The following is a 14,219-nucleotide window of genomic DNA, read 5'->3' as shown; positions in this document are numbered from 1 at the left end:
AGTGTCCTTGTGCACCAGTCGCTGAAGGTAAGCATTCAGGTGCAGCAGGCGGTTAAGAAGGCAAATGGTATGTTGACCTTCATAGCGAGAGGATTCGAGTACAGGAGCAATGATGTCTTGCTGCAGTTGTACAGGGCCTTGGTGAGACCACACCTTGAGTATTGTGTGCAGTTTTGGTCGCCTTATCTGAGGAAGGATATTCTTGCCATGGAGGGAGTGCAGCGAAGATTCACCAGACTGATACTTGGGATGGCAGGAATGACGTATGAGGAGAGATTGGGTCGATTGGGCTTATATTTGCTAGAGTTTAGAAGAATGAGAGGGGATCTCATTGAAACTTATAAAATTCTAACAGGACTAGACAGACTAGAGGAAGGATGTTCCCGATGGCGAGGGAGTCCAGAACCAGGGGTCACAGTCTAAGGATAAGGGGTAAGCCATTTAGGAGAGAGATGAGGAGGAATTTCTTCACCCAGAGAGTGGTGAACCTGTGGAATTCTCTACCACAGAAGGCAGTTGAGGCCAATTCATTAAATATATTCAAGAAGGAGTTAGATATATTTCTTAAGGCTAAAGGGATCAAGGGATATGGGGAGAAAGCAGGGACAGGGTACTGAATTTGGATGATCAGCCATGATCTCATTAAAAGGCGGAGCAGGCTCGAGGGGCCGAATGGCCTACTCCTGCTCCTCTCTTCTATGTTTCTATGTTTCTCTGCAGTTTGGGGTGGGGTGGGTGAGTGAGGAAGAAGTAAAATAGGAGGCAGATTCAAGAGTGGAACTGGCAGGCTGGCTGACTGCCTGTCCTCTCAACCAGGGAATGCTGCGGGGGGGGGGGGGGGGGGGGCGGGGGAGAATGAAAAAAGAACCCAAGAAAGGAGAGAAGTAAAGTTATTGTTGCCCTGCAGGATGATCCTGGAACAGTAGGCTATTTGGATGAGGAGACTGAGGCATGGTGATGCTTGATGTAGTCAAGCCTGATCTGGCAATGAATGGCCACACCAGCTGTGCACCAAGTATGCTCAAATTAACAGCCCTCTGACTCGAGTGATCAAATATCAGGGCTGTACCAGGGGGGCAAGCAGGGGTGGTGATTGAGAATGGCTACCTGGGCAAGGTAGCAGATGCTCCCAGCACCTGTGGGATTTGATCACGTTTTAAGGTAACCCGGGAAGCCCCATCACTGCCATGTTAACTATTGTTCTACACAGATCAACAGCATACCAGAATAAAACAGCAGATTCTTCTGTCCCATATTCGCAATTTAAGACTGCTGGGTACTGGAAAGTCAGGGGGATGGGACTGATACGATAGCAAAATACTGCAGATGCTGGAAATCCGAAATAACAACAGAAAATGCTGGAAAAACTCAGCAGGCCAGGCAACATCCGTGGAGTGAAATTAGAGTCAACGTTTCAAGACTAAAGAGGCACAGGGAATGAAATAGATTACGAGGCCGGGCTGGGAGAGAACAAAAGAGAAGAGACATTAAGAGGTATTCAAAACGAGACGAGATGGTGATAGGACTAGTGGAGACAAAAGATGGCTCAAGATTAGGTGTGAAATGCGCTGGCAGAATGGGAGACAGCTGCCATGTGGGAGAGAGAGAGAAAGGTGGGGGGGGGGGGGTGGGGGGAGGGGAAACCAAAACAAAGGTGTGGATGAAAAATATAAGTAAAAATGTAATAGGGGCCGAGGTTATGATCTGAAATTGTTGAACTCGATATTGAGTCCGGAAGGCTGTAAAGTGCCTAATCGGAAGATGAGGTGCTGTTCCTCGAGTTTACGCTGAGCTTCCGTGGAACAATGCAAGAGGCCGAGGACGGTGAGGTCCGAGTGGGAATGGGGCGGAGAATTAAAATGACAGGCGACCGGAAGCTCGGGGTCACCCTTACGGACTGAACAGAGGTGTTCCGCAAAGCGGTCACCCAATCTGCATTTGGTCTCCCCAATGTAGAGGAGACCACATCATGAGCAGCAAATACAGTATACTAGATTGCAAGAAGTACAAGTAAATCGCTGTTTCACCTGGAATGGGTGTTTGGGGCCCTGGACAGTGGGAAGGGAGGAGGTATAAGGGCAGGTGTTACATCTCCTGCGCTTGCACGGGAAGGTGCCAGGCGAAGGGGAAGTGGTGCTGGGGGGTGATAGAGGAGTGGACCAGGGTGTCTCGGAGGGAGTGGTCCCTACGGAATGCTGAAAGGGGAGGGGAGGGGAAGATGCGTTTGGTGGTGGGATCACTTTGGAGGTGACGGAAATGGCGGAGGATGATCCGTTGAATGTGGAGGCTGGTGGGGTGAATGGTGAGGACAAGGGGAACCCTATCATGGTTCCAGGAGGGAGGGGCAGGGGTGAGGGCAGAAGTGCGGGAGATAGAACGGACACGGTCGAGGGCCATGTCAACCATGGTAGAGGGGAATCCTCGGTTGAGGAAAAAGGAAGACATGTCGGAAGCACTGGTGTGGAAGGTGGCATCGTCGGAGCAGATGCGGCGGAGATGGGGAAACTGGGAGAATGGAATAGAGTCCTTACAGGAAGTGGGGTGGGAGGAAGTGCAGTCCAGGTAGCTGTGGGAGTCAGTGGGCTTGTAGTGAATATTGGTCAATAACCTATCCCCAGAGATGGAGAGGGAGAAGTCAAGGAAGGGAAGGGAAGAGTCAGAGATGGACCATGTGAAGGTGAGGGAAGGGTGGAAATTGGAGGCAAAGTGAATGAAATTGTCAAGTTCGGGGCGAGAGCAGGAAACGGCACCGATAGAGTCATCAGTGGGACTGATGTTCTGTTCACTCTCCATACTCCCAAAAGCATAATGCTAAAAAATACTGATGAAGCAGAGTGCCGTTATCTCGATAGAAAGAGAATCAACATGCAGCAATACCACACCTTTCTACCTTACATCGGCCAACAAAAGGGAAATATATATAATCCCATTTAGTTAAGTTCTGTTCACATGCAAGGCAGACAACACCGGTTTTAAAATATTTTTTCTCATTAGCTATCTTTTAAAATGGCACCGACACCATTGCACTTACAAAATAGGGGCGGGGTAGAAGGAGGAGGCGGCAATCATGGGCTAATGGGTTCTTCTTTGTTTGCCCTTTTCAGCTAGAAGAACAGACCGAACACATGAGAAGCAGGCAGACATGCCAGCGGTTTGGCCAGTGCACGATGAAGTTTAGGTATTAGGGGCTTTGTGTCACCTCAGTGCTGAGTCCAAGCCTTGAAAGCAACATCCAAGTTGTATGTGCAACATTAGCCTTCTTGGTTGTCAATGATTAATTAGGTTGCATTACTTTGCCCCCTCGTATCTAATCTCTCAACACCTCTGGAATGACACTCACTGAGCAATCCCTTTAAAGTTGGGTGTTTGTGTTTTTCAATGCTTTACTGTTTGTGATAGTCTTCTAAACAAAATAACAGCAATGTTCTTCTAGTAAGAACAGTTATTTGATGATGAAATGCAGATACCATACAATGTTTAAATTCTCTCGCTTGGCTGCCCACATTGTGATGATTTCACTGTGGTGACCTGCAATGTTCCCTTTAAGCTGCGTGGGTGCGCACCCGCGCAGTAATCTGCAACTTCCCGCGCAGGCCGCTCACAAGCTTTTACATTGGAAATACCGCGCATGCACAGAAATTTAATGGGACCTCGCATTGCAAGAAACAGGCCACGCAGAACAAGGCGCAGCTTACAGGGAACATTGGTGGCCTGTATTATGCATGTTCCCAGGCCACCAGAATGGGCTGTTGACTACTTCACTAATCTTCAGCACTCACCCAGAGAAGTGCAAGAGCAGTGGACTATGGCTGCCTTCCAGTTTTCACCTCTCTGTGATCTACTTACCCACAACAGCTCAGGCTACACTACAACAACCTGTACTTATATAGCACCTCGAGTGTAGAAAAACACACCAAGGCAACTAGCAGAGCCAAGCTATGGTGGGAAAGTTAGGAGAGGTGATTGAAAGCTTCAACTGAAAAGATGCTTTTAAAAAAGAGAGGTACAGAGACAGAGGAGTTGAGGGAGGAAATTCCAGACAGTACAGCTAAGGTGGCTTAAAGCTTTACCACTAATCATGGGGCAGAATGGTTGCACGGAAGGTCAGGGTCAGAGGACTGAAGTGTACAGGAAGCTTAAAGTTGGTGGAGATTGCAAAGGTAGGTTGGGGATGTGACCTTGGGGGGATTTCAAGATGAAGACAAGGAGTTTAAATTCAATGTGCTGGGGGTCAGGGAGCCAGCGTACATCAGTAAGAATGGGTCAAGCAGCACTTAGCTGTCTATATCCTGTCCTACACTAACGTTTAAACAAGTTCGAGTTTATGGAGGGAGAAAGATTAGATATGCACTTGAAGTGCCATAACCTACAAGGCTACGGACCTGGAAAGTGGGATTAGGCTGGATCGCTCTTTGTCGGCCGGCACGGACAAGATGGGCCGAATGGCCTCCTTCTGTGCTGTAAATTTCTATGATTCTATGAAAGATGGGACACCAGCAAGGAAGACAGTGGAGAAATCAAGGCTACAGGTGACAAAAGCATGAATAAAGGTTTGAGCAGTAATGGGGTGGGTGGGGTACGTGATGGAATGTACAGCCAGACAGAGGCTTTGTTGAAGGGGTGTAGCTGCCACCCTGTAAGCCAGATTTCTTTCCGGGCCAGGAACTTCAATAGATACATGTACAAAGCCAGTAAACATGCTAGAAAGTGATACGGGGCAATATTTTATGATCGATTGATGGAGTCGTGAGGAAGGCAATGAGAGAGACAAGAAGGATGGGGAGTGAGTTAGAGAGGGCAACGGCCAAGGAGCAAGATGGTTGCCGGGAAGAGGACGAGACAGTTGGGTTTGTTGCTCTGGATGAGCTGCAGCAGGCGTTGCAGAGAATACCAAGGAAGGAGCAGAGGGAGGCCATGAGCTGCATCCAGAGGGATTTGAGCCCGTGACAGCAGCAGGAAAAAAGGTAGATTGGGGAGTAGTGTCGAGTGGGAAGAAGGATTGAGCGGGGCAGAGTGCTAGAGAAGGGGGAGGTGGGATTGGAGAGTGCCAAGCAGAAACAGAAAATAGCCAAAGAAGCAAAGTGGGAGTCAGGGGCTCAGGTTCAGAACTTCAGCCAACACATTCACGCGATGGACTCAAAGACCTTGGGTTACATGGACCAGAGGCAGAGAATTGGGCATAGCACGGAAGATTCTTAGAATAAAGCTTTGATACGAAGAGGTAACTAGCTCAGTGCCTTGAGGCCCTCTTGAGGGCAAGCTGAATTTTATACAATAACCATGAATGCATTAAATTGCAAAATAGTCACCGAGATACCATGGGTGATTTCAAAGCTGTAAATTAATTACTATATTCTGTTGACATTACGATTAGCAAGTCATTTGAATGTCCTGGATCAGATTAATGTCTCGCAATCACCTCCCAGGGATGTATCTCTCTCTCTCTCTGGTTTATGTGCTTCAGAAGGAGTTTAATACTTCAATAATGAGCGTTTTCCTTTAAAATTAGAGGAACAGCGGAACATTGCTGCCAATATTCTCAGACTAATTCATGGTAAGCAAAAGATGCAACCCAGCTTCATTTTTTAAGAAATATAAACCAGGCACACAGGAGGGAATTTTATAGCACGTTAAATATACTGATTTATTTGGTTTAGCAAAACTAAAGTATTTCTCTAAAATAACAGAATAGAATTTGGAGAGTAATTTGTTTCCTTTCCCCTTTACTTTTAGATCCTCTTGTCAGTCATATGGAAATGGTGACCGAGATCGTTGTTCCGACTGTGTGCACCCTTTGTATACTCCTGAGTGCTGTTTTACTGATGTTCCTACTTCGGAGGCAGTGACAAACCCAGGTCGCTGTTGTGACAATACAATGCTAGATGTGCAACAAAAATGGATGACTAGCTACCTTCAATTTCTTTAGTTTGTTAAAATAGGGCAGTCACCAAAAGAATGAGTTGGTACTTCGCTACCATCACCTCTCTTCGCTACCAAGACCTGATGGCTTTATTGCTAATGAATGAGATGTACATTACCGGGATAGTAAAACTGTGTTAAACAAAACTCATTACACAAATACAAAAGCAAAATACTGCGGATGTGGGAAATCTGAAATAAAAACAGAAAAATGCTGGAAATACTCAGTAGGTCAGGCAGCACCTGCGGAGGGAGAAACAGAGTTAACGCTTCAGGTCGATGGCCCTTGACTCTGTTTCTCTCTCCACAGGTGCTGCCTAACCTGCTGAGTATTTCCAGCATTCTCTGTTTTTATTTCATCACACAAACCCTGGTTAGAGTTCCACAGCTGCGGTAGAGGAGCTCACAACATGATAAAATGATTCCACTTCCAATACTTGATTCCCAAATGGGCACGGTGCACTACCCAAGTCGATATTAACAAGCTTTCACTATAGATACAGGATAATAAATATTACAAGCAAACAATGTGTCTCCTAAAGACACAGAGCAAGTTTTTGCAGAAGAACCATTTCATCATTAAAAACATTATAGTAGCTAATGTTAGAAAATGAGTAAAAGATACATAGTGACAATAGGAATAGTGACAATCTGGGCCTGTGTGAGGATGGAAAGGTGTGAACTGAATAAATCAGCCAGTCCATCAGCGCGTTATTATGAAGGCTGTAACTTGGTGCAGATACAAATGTAGAAGCTATATAACGGGTCAACATTTAGACCAAACTGGGGCAGCACGCAAGCTGAACAGGCGATTCCCAACGGTGAATTATAAACAGCTGTTACACATTTGCCGATTACATATACCGTACACTCAATGGTATAAATATTACCTTTATATTCAAAGAAAGTTTTATTCATTCATCTACTGCAATTTGTTAGTAATCAACATTACAGTTGTTATGGGTCAGATTTCAGGGTTATTTAGTCTGGCCTGGTTCAATATAATAGGCTGTGAAAGCTGGCATCTTTAGGCGATGAATATAACTTTGTAAAATAATTGTCACATACGATCACCCACATAGTTTTAATTAGTCCAATTCCACATTCCCAACACTAACTTTATACAAATATATCCAGAACCCAGACAGAAATAAAAATCATACAAAAGGCTTGTCACTCAAAATATACTTGAATTTAACCCACAGTGTGCCAGTTATTCATTTTTATGAAATGGAATTTAGATCCTAATTTTAGTAATTACACAAGTTTTTAAAAAAAGAATAAATTTGCCGTTGTCTTAAGAATATTACTTACTGAATTGTGTCAACTAATTTGATTCATACACTGGATTACTGACTGAAATCGGCACGAGTGAGGGTATTGTTTCAAGTTGCATAGAATTCGACAGGCTCAGTGCCTTTAAGGGAAACACCACACAGATTCAGTACTTTAGGGAAAACCACCACACAGATTCAGTACGAGGATGAGGAAGCACCATGCCAGCTCATTTCACTGTCAGGGAGAAAGAGTGCTATGCAGACCGAGTACTTGTGGGTGGAGGGTGAAAAAACACTAGCAGACTCCGTACTCTGTTACTGGTCACTCGGTGGTACAGCAGAGAGTCTTAGGGTGACCAATGCCTGGCCTGTGTTCACTACCTCCGATAGGCTAGCTGACTCATCACGTGCAATAAAGGTGGGATGTTTCTGTGCATTTAACCTTGAGGAGTGAGAAAAAAAAGTCAATTTACACTTTGGTTAGATTTACCTTTTCTCCCAACAATTTATGTGAAATGTGCCTGACTGCAGCTGATCACCATGTTGTAATAAAAGGCCTCCTCGCAATCACTATTCAAAGTTGTATCATCAATTGGCAGATCTTAAAAACACAAGGTAACAGTAACATTAGTGATGCTCTCTTTATTTGTGTTGCTAAGTTTCTTTGCACTACATTTGAAAATGTATTAAGCCTTGGATCTGGGAATAGCTTCATCAACTGCTCAGGTTTGCCTAGGTCAGAAGGGTTAAAATGGCCATGCACATTTTCAAATAAGTGCCCCAACTATATAATGCAACAGCAGAGAAATGGGTCAAAAACATTCAATGAGTGCTGTAATATATTCTGAACATAAAGCACATTTTTAAAAGTACCATTTATAGCTCCCAGGGAGCAGCAACACACCGTTAGTTTAATCTAAACTGTGACAAAAACACAGGCCACAGTAGGACATATCCTAGAATACGCAACAATCTATACACATAGCATAGAGAATGATTCAGTCAGGTACATGTCCACATTTCTTCAAAACAGTAAGTATCTCATATACAGGAGAAAATATCTTGGATTAGAAAAGGTTACAGACAGGCCTGGGACACTCAGAGTAATCACAGCAGCCCCACCGCTCTCCTAACAGCTGACCGAGTGGACCACAAGTTGAATCTGGCACCTTTGTAGACTGTATGGCTCTGTAGCAGATGATTCAGCCAGTGGGCTGTCTTTGCTCACACTTAACTCTGCTATAGGAAATTCACTGCCGTGCTCATCTTGTTGCAGCATAGAAACAGAGATTGATAGATTTTTGTTAGGCAAGGGTATTAAAGGCTATGGAACCAAAGTGAGTAAGTGGAATTAAGATACAGATCAGAGTCATGATCTAAATAAATGCCTCGAGGGGCTGAATGGCCTCCTCCTGTTCCTATGTTTCTAACAGAGAGGATGCTTACCTTATAAGATTTCCATAGTTTGCAATATGACCCAACAGGGCCATCAAATAAAAGATCAGCCAATTTGAATATCAAAGACACTGCTTAAAAAAAACAAATTCTGGCTAAAGGTATACCAGATTGATAAGGTCACTACCAGGAAATGTAAATATTCCGGGGGATTTGACTGCGTAAAAGAAAATACCTGGGGTATTATGTGTCACATGATCGACTGGTGGCCGGGTGTTGAGCTGCCATACTGTCTTCAATTCTCTCTGCCCATGGCCGCTAATAATCTCCATTCTCCACATGATGGGGTGCTCGCTGGAATGCAAGATGCCAGTGTCATCAGGAAGTCACTTCCAGATACTAAAAGAGCTGCCAGGGTTATTACTGATCACTCCCACATCCCATACTCTAATCCAGGGGTGCCCAGCCTTTTGGAGCCGGGCTCAGATCCACCTGCCACTACTAATGAGTGGGTCGTGCATGGTTAAAACACTTTGGGTCAGGCAGAATCAGGAATGGAATCTTAAAGCATTCAAACATCACAGGATTGGAGTACACTGGCAGCATTGTGCGCACAGTTGCCCATGGACACTCAAATAATACCAGGACACAAGACATAAAAAATAATCAGGACGTCCATAGGTATAATAAAAATTGAAGCCAACCACAGATTTGGGTGGGGGCCAAAAATAAATCAAGTTCCCATATTACAAAATATAGACTCCCATACACTGTAATTGGTTGCTGCTTACTCCTTCCTTTCCTCTTTAGCTGGCTGCTGCTCCCCACACGTATCACAGGTTCAGCTGATGCTATCCTCTCCTTGCTTGGCCTGTTACACTGCTGTACTTCACCACCTGGTCTGGTCTGCTCCATCACTATCCAGTGTCCAGCTCTGGTCTGCGCCACCACTGCCCAGTGTCCAGCTCTGGTCTGCTCCATCACTATCCAGTGTCCAGCTCTGGTCTGCTCCACCACTGTCCAGTGTCCAGCTCTGATCTGCTCCATCACTGTCCAGTGTCCAGCTCTGGTCTGCTCCATCACTATCCAGTGTCCAGCTCTGGTCTGCTCCACCACTGCCCAGTGTCCAGCTCTGGTCTGCTCCACCACTGTCCAGTGTCCAGCTCTGGTCTGCTCCATCACTGTCCAGCTCTGGTCTGCTCCATCACTGTCCAGCTCTGGTCTGCTCCATCACTGTCCAGTGTCCAGCTCTGGTCTGCTCCATCACTGTCCAGTGTCCAGCTCTGGTCTGCTCCATCACTGTCCAGTGTCCAGCTCTGGTCTGCTCCATCACTGTCCAGTGTCCAGCTCTGGTCTGCTCCATCACTGTCCAGTGTCCAGCTCTGGTCTGCTCCATCACTGTCCAGTGTCCAGCTCTGGTCTGCTCCATCACTGTCCAGTGTCCAGCTCTGGTCTGCTTCATCACTGTCCAGTGTCCAGCTCTGGTCTGCTCCATCACTGTCCAGTGTCCAGCTCTGGTCTGCTTCATCACTGTCCAGTGTCCAGCTCTGGTCTGCTCCATCACTGTCCAGTGTCCAGCTCTGGTCTGCTCCATCACTGTCCAGTGTCCAGCTCTGGTCTGCTCCATCACTGTCCAGTGTCCAGCTCTGGTCTGCTCCATCACTGTCCAGTGTCCAGCTCTGGTCTGCTTCATCACTGTCCAGTGTCCAGCTCTGGTCTGCTCCATCACTGTCCAGTGTCCAGCTCTGGTCTGCTTCATCACTGTCCAGTGTCCAGCTCTGGTCTGCTCCATCACTGTCCAGTGTCCAGCTCTGGTCTGCTCCATCCTTATGCTCCTGCCGTCTGGAACTTGTTATCTAGCTCCCTTCACTTTGACATCTTCCTTCCTGCCTTCAAGAAGTTTCTTAAAATCTTTCTCCCAAACCATCTCTTTGCCCCCTTCACCCTAGCTTCAAGCTTTTCCCTTTATTCTGTCCTACTTGGCACCCAGTGGTATTTTCCCCTCATTACAATGAAATGTTTTGAAACATCTTCCCACAGTTGAGGCACTATAGCAATGCAAGTTGTAGAGCCCAATATAGTTCCCATTTCCTCCCATGGCAGTATAAAGATAGTGAGTTTTGCCCACTCTCCTTCCAAAAATGGCAACACATAATATACATGAACACACGATTATAAACTGTGCTGCATATTAACCCTTTTCTCAAGTATTTTTTCCAAAAAATAATATACAATTGCTTCTGTGTAAACACTTTTTACATTTTAGTTTGAACCTTACTTCTCATAGAAGGCATTGATGGCCGTGGGTCTGATTGGCAACTGAAAGACATGCTGTTCGTCCAGTGGATTGTCCTTGTAGTATCGTGAGCAGGACCTGTCACAAGAGATACCAAGGAGACATGGTACAAACTTTTATAACCAATGAACCAGCAACCAAACAAAGATAAACCTGCAGTAATAATTTCACAATCACTAAACCCTCAGTGTGAAAAAGATGGAATATACAGATAGTCGACTTCAGCAAGGTTGAAAAGAGAGAATAAGACAAATCAGGCAATAGTAATTAGGCAACATCAAGCTTTGCTTTCAAAAGCTTGTAAATTGTGAGAAAAAAATCAAAGAGGGAGATAAAGAGTTTTACAGTCTGGAGGTTCTGGGAAAGAACAAGTTAGAGTAGGGAACTTTGTGACGAGTGTTGATGTCAACACACTGATAATCCAGGCACAGCACACAGGTCAGCATACTATTTGAAGGACACAATGTTCCTTAAAAAAAGTATTTAGCAAAAATAAATAAAAGCATCAAGGCAGGACAATGCAACTCTACAGGCAAAGAAGAAAGTGCCTTTCTGTGAGTCGGCAATCCTTGTTGTAACTCTCGAGACTAGTATTTGTGCTGGAATATTGGAATGAGGTAAAGTGCTCACTGTGTCAGCGCGAAGAGGTTCTCGTGGCTCAAGTTGAGGAAGGCACTGCAACTCACCACCAGCTCGAGCATGTGGTGGAGTTTATGGAGACGGAGCACCTGCTCTTCTAGATTTACAGTGCAATTCACAAAGTAATCCTGCAGAATAAACAGTAATGTGTCATGAAAAAACTAATTATTAGTTAGGAAACTAAATCTCAAGCTTTCTTTGTGATTTATAAAATCTGTTCATTGTTCTTACCAAGTAATTCAAAGTGGTGAGTTCTTGACCTAGAAGAAAATATTTTTTGAATAATGACTTCCACTTTGTTATAAAGTATTAAACTCACTTATTTACATTTTTCTGGAGGGGTGGGGTGTGGCGGCAGCTATGAGCCTCTCTCCCTGGCCTCATGACACTTGTAGCTTACACACTAAGTGGTTAATCTGCTCCAAAGCCTTAGGAGACTAGTGCTCATGGTGGCCACCAGCAGGCAGTGGAGAAGGATCAGGATGACTTTCCTCCACTTTCCCATCTTGCCCCCTCCCCACCCTGTGAGGTGTTGCTGACCTCCACTTAGCATCATTGCACAGTGGAGATCGGCAACTCTGCACCGAAAGAGGGATTAAGGCACATTCAATTAATATCATAACGCAGTGTAATTTTACTCAAATACCTCACACCATCTCCCCACTCCAGTTACACCACCTTTCTCATCTCCTCTCGAACTCATTTAATTTTCAGTTAGTCTCTTACAGCCCCAAATCATGCATTGGTCTGTGATCAAGAGGGAAATGAGAGACCTTCTACCAGGGCTCTGTTAATCCCACATTTGAACTGCCTACTGGGTAGGTATCCAAGAGCAGCTTGCTGCACTTCACCCTCTCATGTTCCTTCGCTCTCTCTACATGGAGAAGTTGAAAGTGTTTGTTCAGAAGCTCTCTCTGGAAGCACAGTAAAATCTGGAAATCGTGGCTGTGAACCAACCTCTGTCACTGCACGGCACGTGTGTGGGATGCGCAGAACTTTACAACAAAATGGAGTATTCTTAAAATCAAATAATAACGCACCAAACATTAGACATGTACTGAGAGAATATCTACCTATAAAATAGTTTATGTAATCCCTCCGCAATTTATCCAGTCCTATCTCCAAGAGCATTCGGATAGCAGTCAGTCCATTAACAGAAACAGCTGGCATAGTGCTATGGTAGGACTGCTGAATCAGCTTGCCGAGGGAACTGTTGCTTCCTCGGTGGATCTGAAAAGTGATCAGAGATTGTTCAATGTTCCAGTTACTGTAAAACTGTCATTATAGTTGTACAAAGCCCCGAACCTTGCAAAACCAAAACAAGGAATGTTTCCCCCGATAGGTATGCTTCTAGAATATGTGCATAAATACAACAACAACTTGCATGGTTAAGCCGAACAGGGACCATAAATGTTTGAAGTACAGGACGCTGAGCAGGTAAGGTGAGTAATTCTCAATGATTTGCAATTTATGGAAGCAGGAAGAGAAACTAGGAGAGCATGAGAGAAATTGAACCTCAAAAAGGTGTGGATTAGAGTCTCAGCAATAGTCGGTAACGGGGCCGAGGTGGGCCATATTGCAAAGGCAGAAGAAGGTAGTCTTAGGATGGAACTAATGTGGGAAAAGGAACTGAGCTCAAGATCAAGCGACATGTCACCACACCACCAAGCCTAGCCAGAGAGGGTGGCGGAGTTAGGGGCAGAGGTATGTAGGAGTTTTGCCTACAATAAGCTGAAGGAACGTTTGACTTATCCAAGGATTAATGCCAGACGGGCAGTTGGAGAATTGAACAACAGCTGTGGAATCAAGACAGGAGGCGCAAAGGTTAAATGGGATGTCAACAGCATACATATGGAACGCGATCTGTGCTGCAAATGGAAGCATACAGGCCTCTAACAGGAGCTCCCGGGTCTCAATAATACTCCTTTATAATGGCAGGTGCCATCAGTACAAGTGGTGTGCAGTAGTGCCAAAGACAACTCATACAGAGTACAACCATCATCAATAATGAGGCATATAGCAAGAAGTCATGCACAAAGATCAATCAAATGCCCCAGCATTAATCACCAAACAATAAGCTAAAAATATAAAACAAATGTTAAAGGAGTCTATATTAGAATACCTTCCCAAGCCCCCAAATCTTAAGACCAATAGATTTTTAAAAAAAAAGCATTTTAGTTAACATTTAATTAAACATTAAAGTAACAAGTTTGCTACATACCCACGGCTGAATGTCCTTGCATTTTAAGTGCTGAATAACTAGTGTCAAGCAATCTACTATATCTTGGTATGAAGAAACAGCTAAAATAAAGGAAAAAAATGAATAGAATACAAGAATTTGTTTTGCTTGATCATAAAGAAATGAAAGCCAGGCTACTGAGAGAACAAGGAGCAAAGAAGCAAACACAGATATCTAGTCCCATTACCACAGCTCTTCTTATTAAATCACTGAACTCTCAACAAAGCTGTCACGGTAACTATCACCTACCCTCTCTTTCTCTCTCCACAGACGCTGCCTGACCTGCTGAGCATTTCTACCATTTTGTTTTTAATAACAAAAAAAGTTGTTTAGCCATCTGACTCACCCTTTCAGTTAAATCCATATTCATAACCAAATATTTTCAATATTTTCTGCCTTTCACAAAGTCATTACCTCTACTGAATCAGCAATCTGTCTTTTCCCTTTTTGAACA

The 14,219-nt window shown here is 44.6% G+C and overlaps 2 protein-coding genes across 7 annotated transcripts in view; one reads left to right on the top strand and one right to left on the bottom strand.

The window, feature by feature from the left end:
- The window catches only part of LOC147099887 (lactase-like protein), a 32,510-nt gene extending 25,282 nt beyond the window's left edge, over nucleotides 1-7,228 (top strand). The window contains exon 13 of one of the 2 annotated variants that reach the window (XM_085968367.1): nucleotides 5,734-7,228. In XM_085968367.1, coding sequence (XP_085824493.1) covers nucleotides 5,734-5,846 — 113 coding nt within the window. In that variant the 3' untranslated portion in view covers nucleotides 5,847-7,228. Of the gene's footprint in view, nucleotides 1-3,104; nucleotides 3,293-5,733 lie in introns of those variants that run through there. The other variant, XM_085968368.1, reaches the window with a different exon arrangement.
- The window catches only part of zwilch (zwilch kinetochore protein), a 40,845-nt gene that overhangs the window by 6,677 nt on the left and 19,949 nt on the right, over nucleotides 1-14,219 (bottom strand). For 2 of the 5 annotated variants that reach the window (XM_085968363.1, XM_085968361.1), the window contains exons 12-19: nucleotides 13,748-13,827; nucleotides 12,600-12,756; nucleotides 11,758-11,786; nucleotides 11,518-11,654; nucleotides 10,870-10,965; nucleotides 8,827-8,945; nucleotides 7,736-7,797; nucleotides 5,918-7,638 (exon numbers count right to left, since the gene is read on the bottom strand). In XM_085968363.1, the coding sequence (XP_085824489.1) occupies nucleotides 7,600-7,638; nucleotides 7,736-7,797; nucleotides 8,827-8,945; nucleotides 10,870-10,965; nucleotides 11,518-11,654; nucleotides 11,758-11,786; nucleotides 12,600-12,756; nucleotides 13,748-13,827 (719 nt within the window). In that variant the 3' untranslated portion in view covers nucleotides 5,918-7,599. Of the gene's footprint in view, nucleotides 1-5,917; nucleotides 7,639-7,686; nucleotides 7,798-8,826; nucleotides 8,946-10,869; nucleotides 10,966-11,517; nucleotides 11,655-11,757; nucleotides 11,787-12,599; nucleotides 12,757-13,747; nucleotides 13,828-14,219 lie in introns of those variants that run through there. The other 3 variants (XM_085968362.1, XM_085968365.1, XM_085968364.1) reach the window with 3 other exon arrangements.

The sequence above is a fragment of the Somniosus microcephalus genome, chromosome 27, assembly GCF_052327205.1.
Source record: "Somniosus microcephalus isolate GS21.2 chromosome 27, FLI_Smic_1.0, whole genome shotgun sequence".
NCBI classification, from domain to species: Eukaryota; Metazoa; Chordata; class Chondrichthyes; order Squaliformes; family Somniosidae; genus Somniosus; species Somniosus microcephalus.
This window is presented reverse-complemented; position numbering and strand designations above follow the sequence as displayed.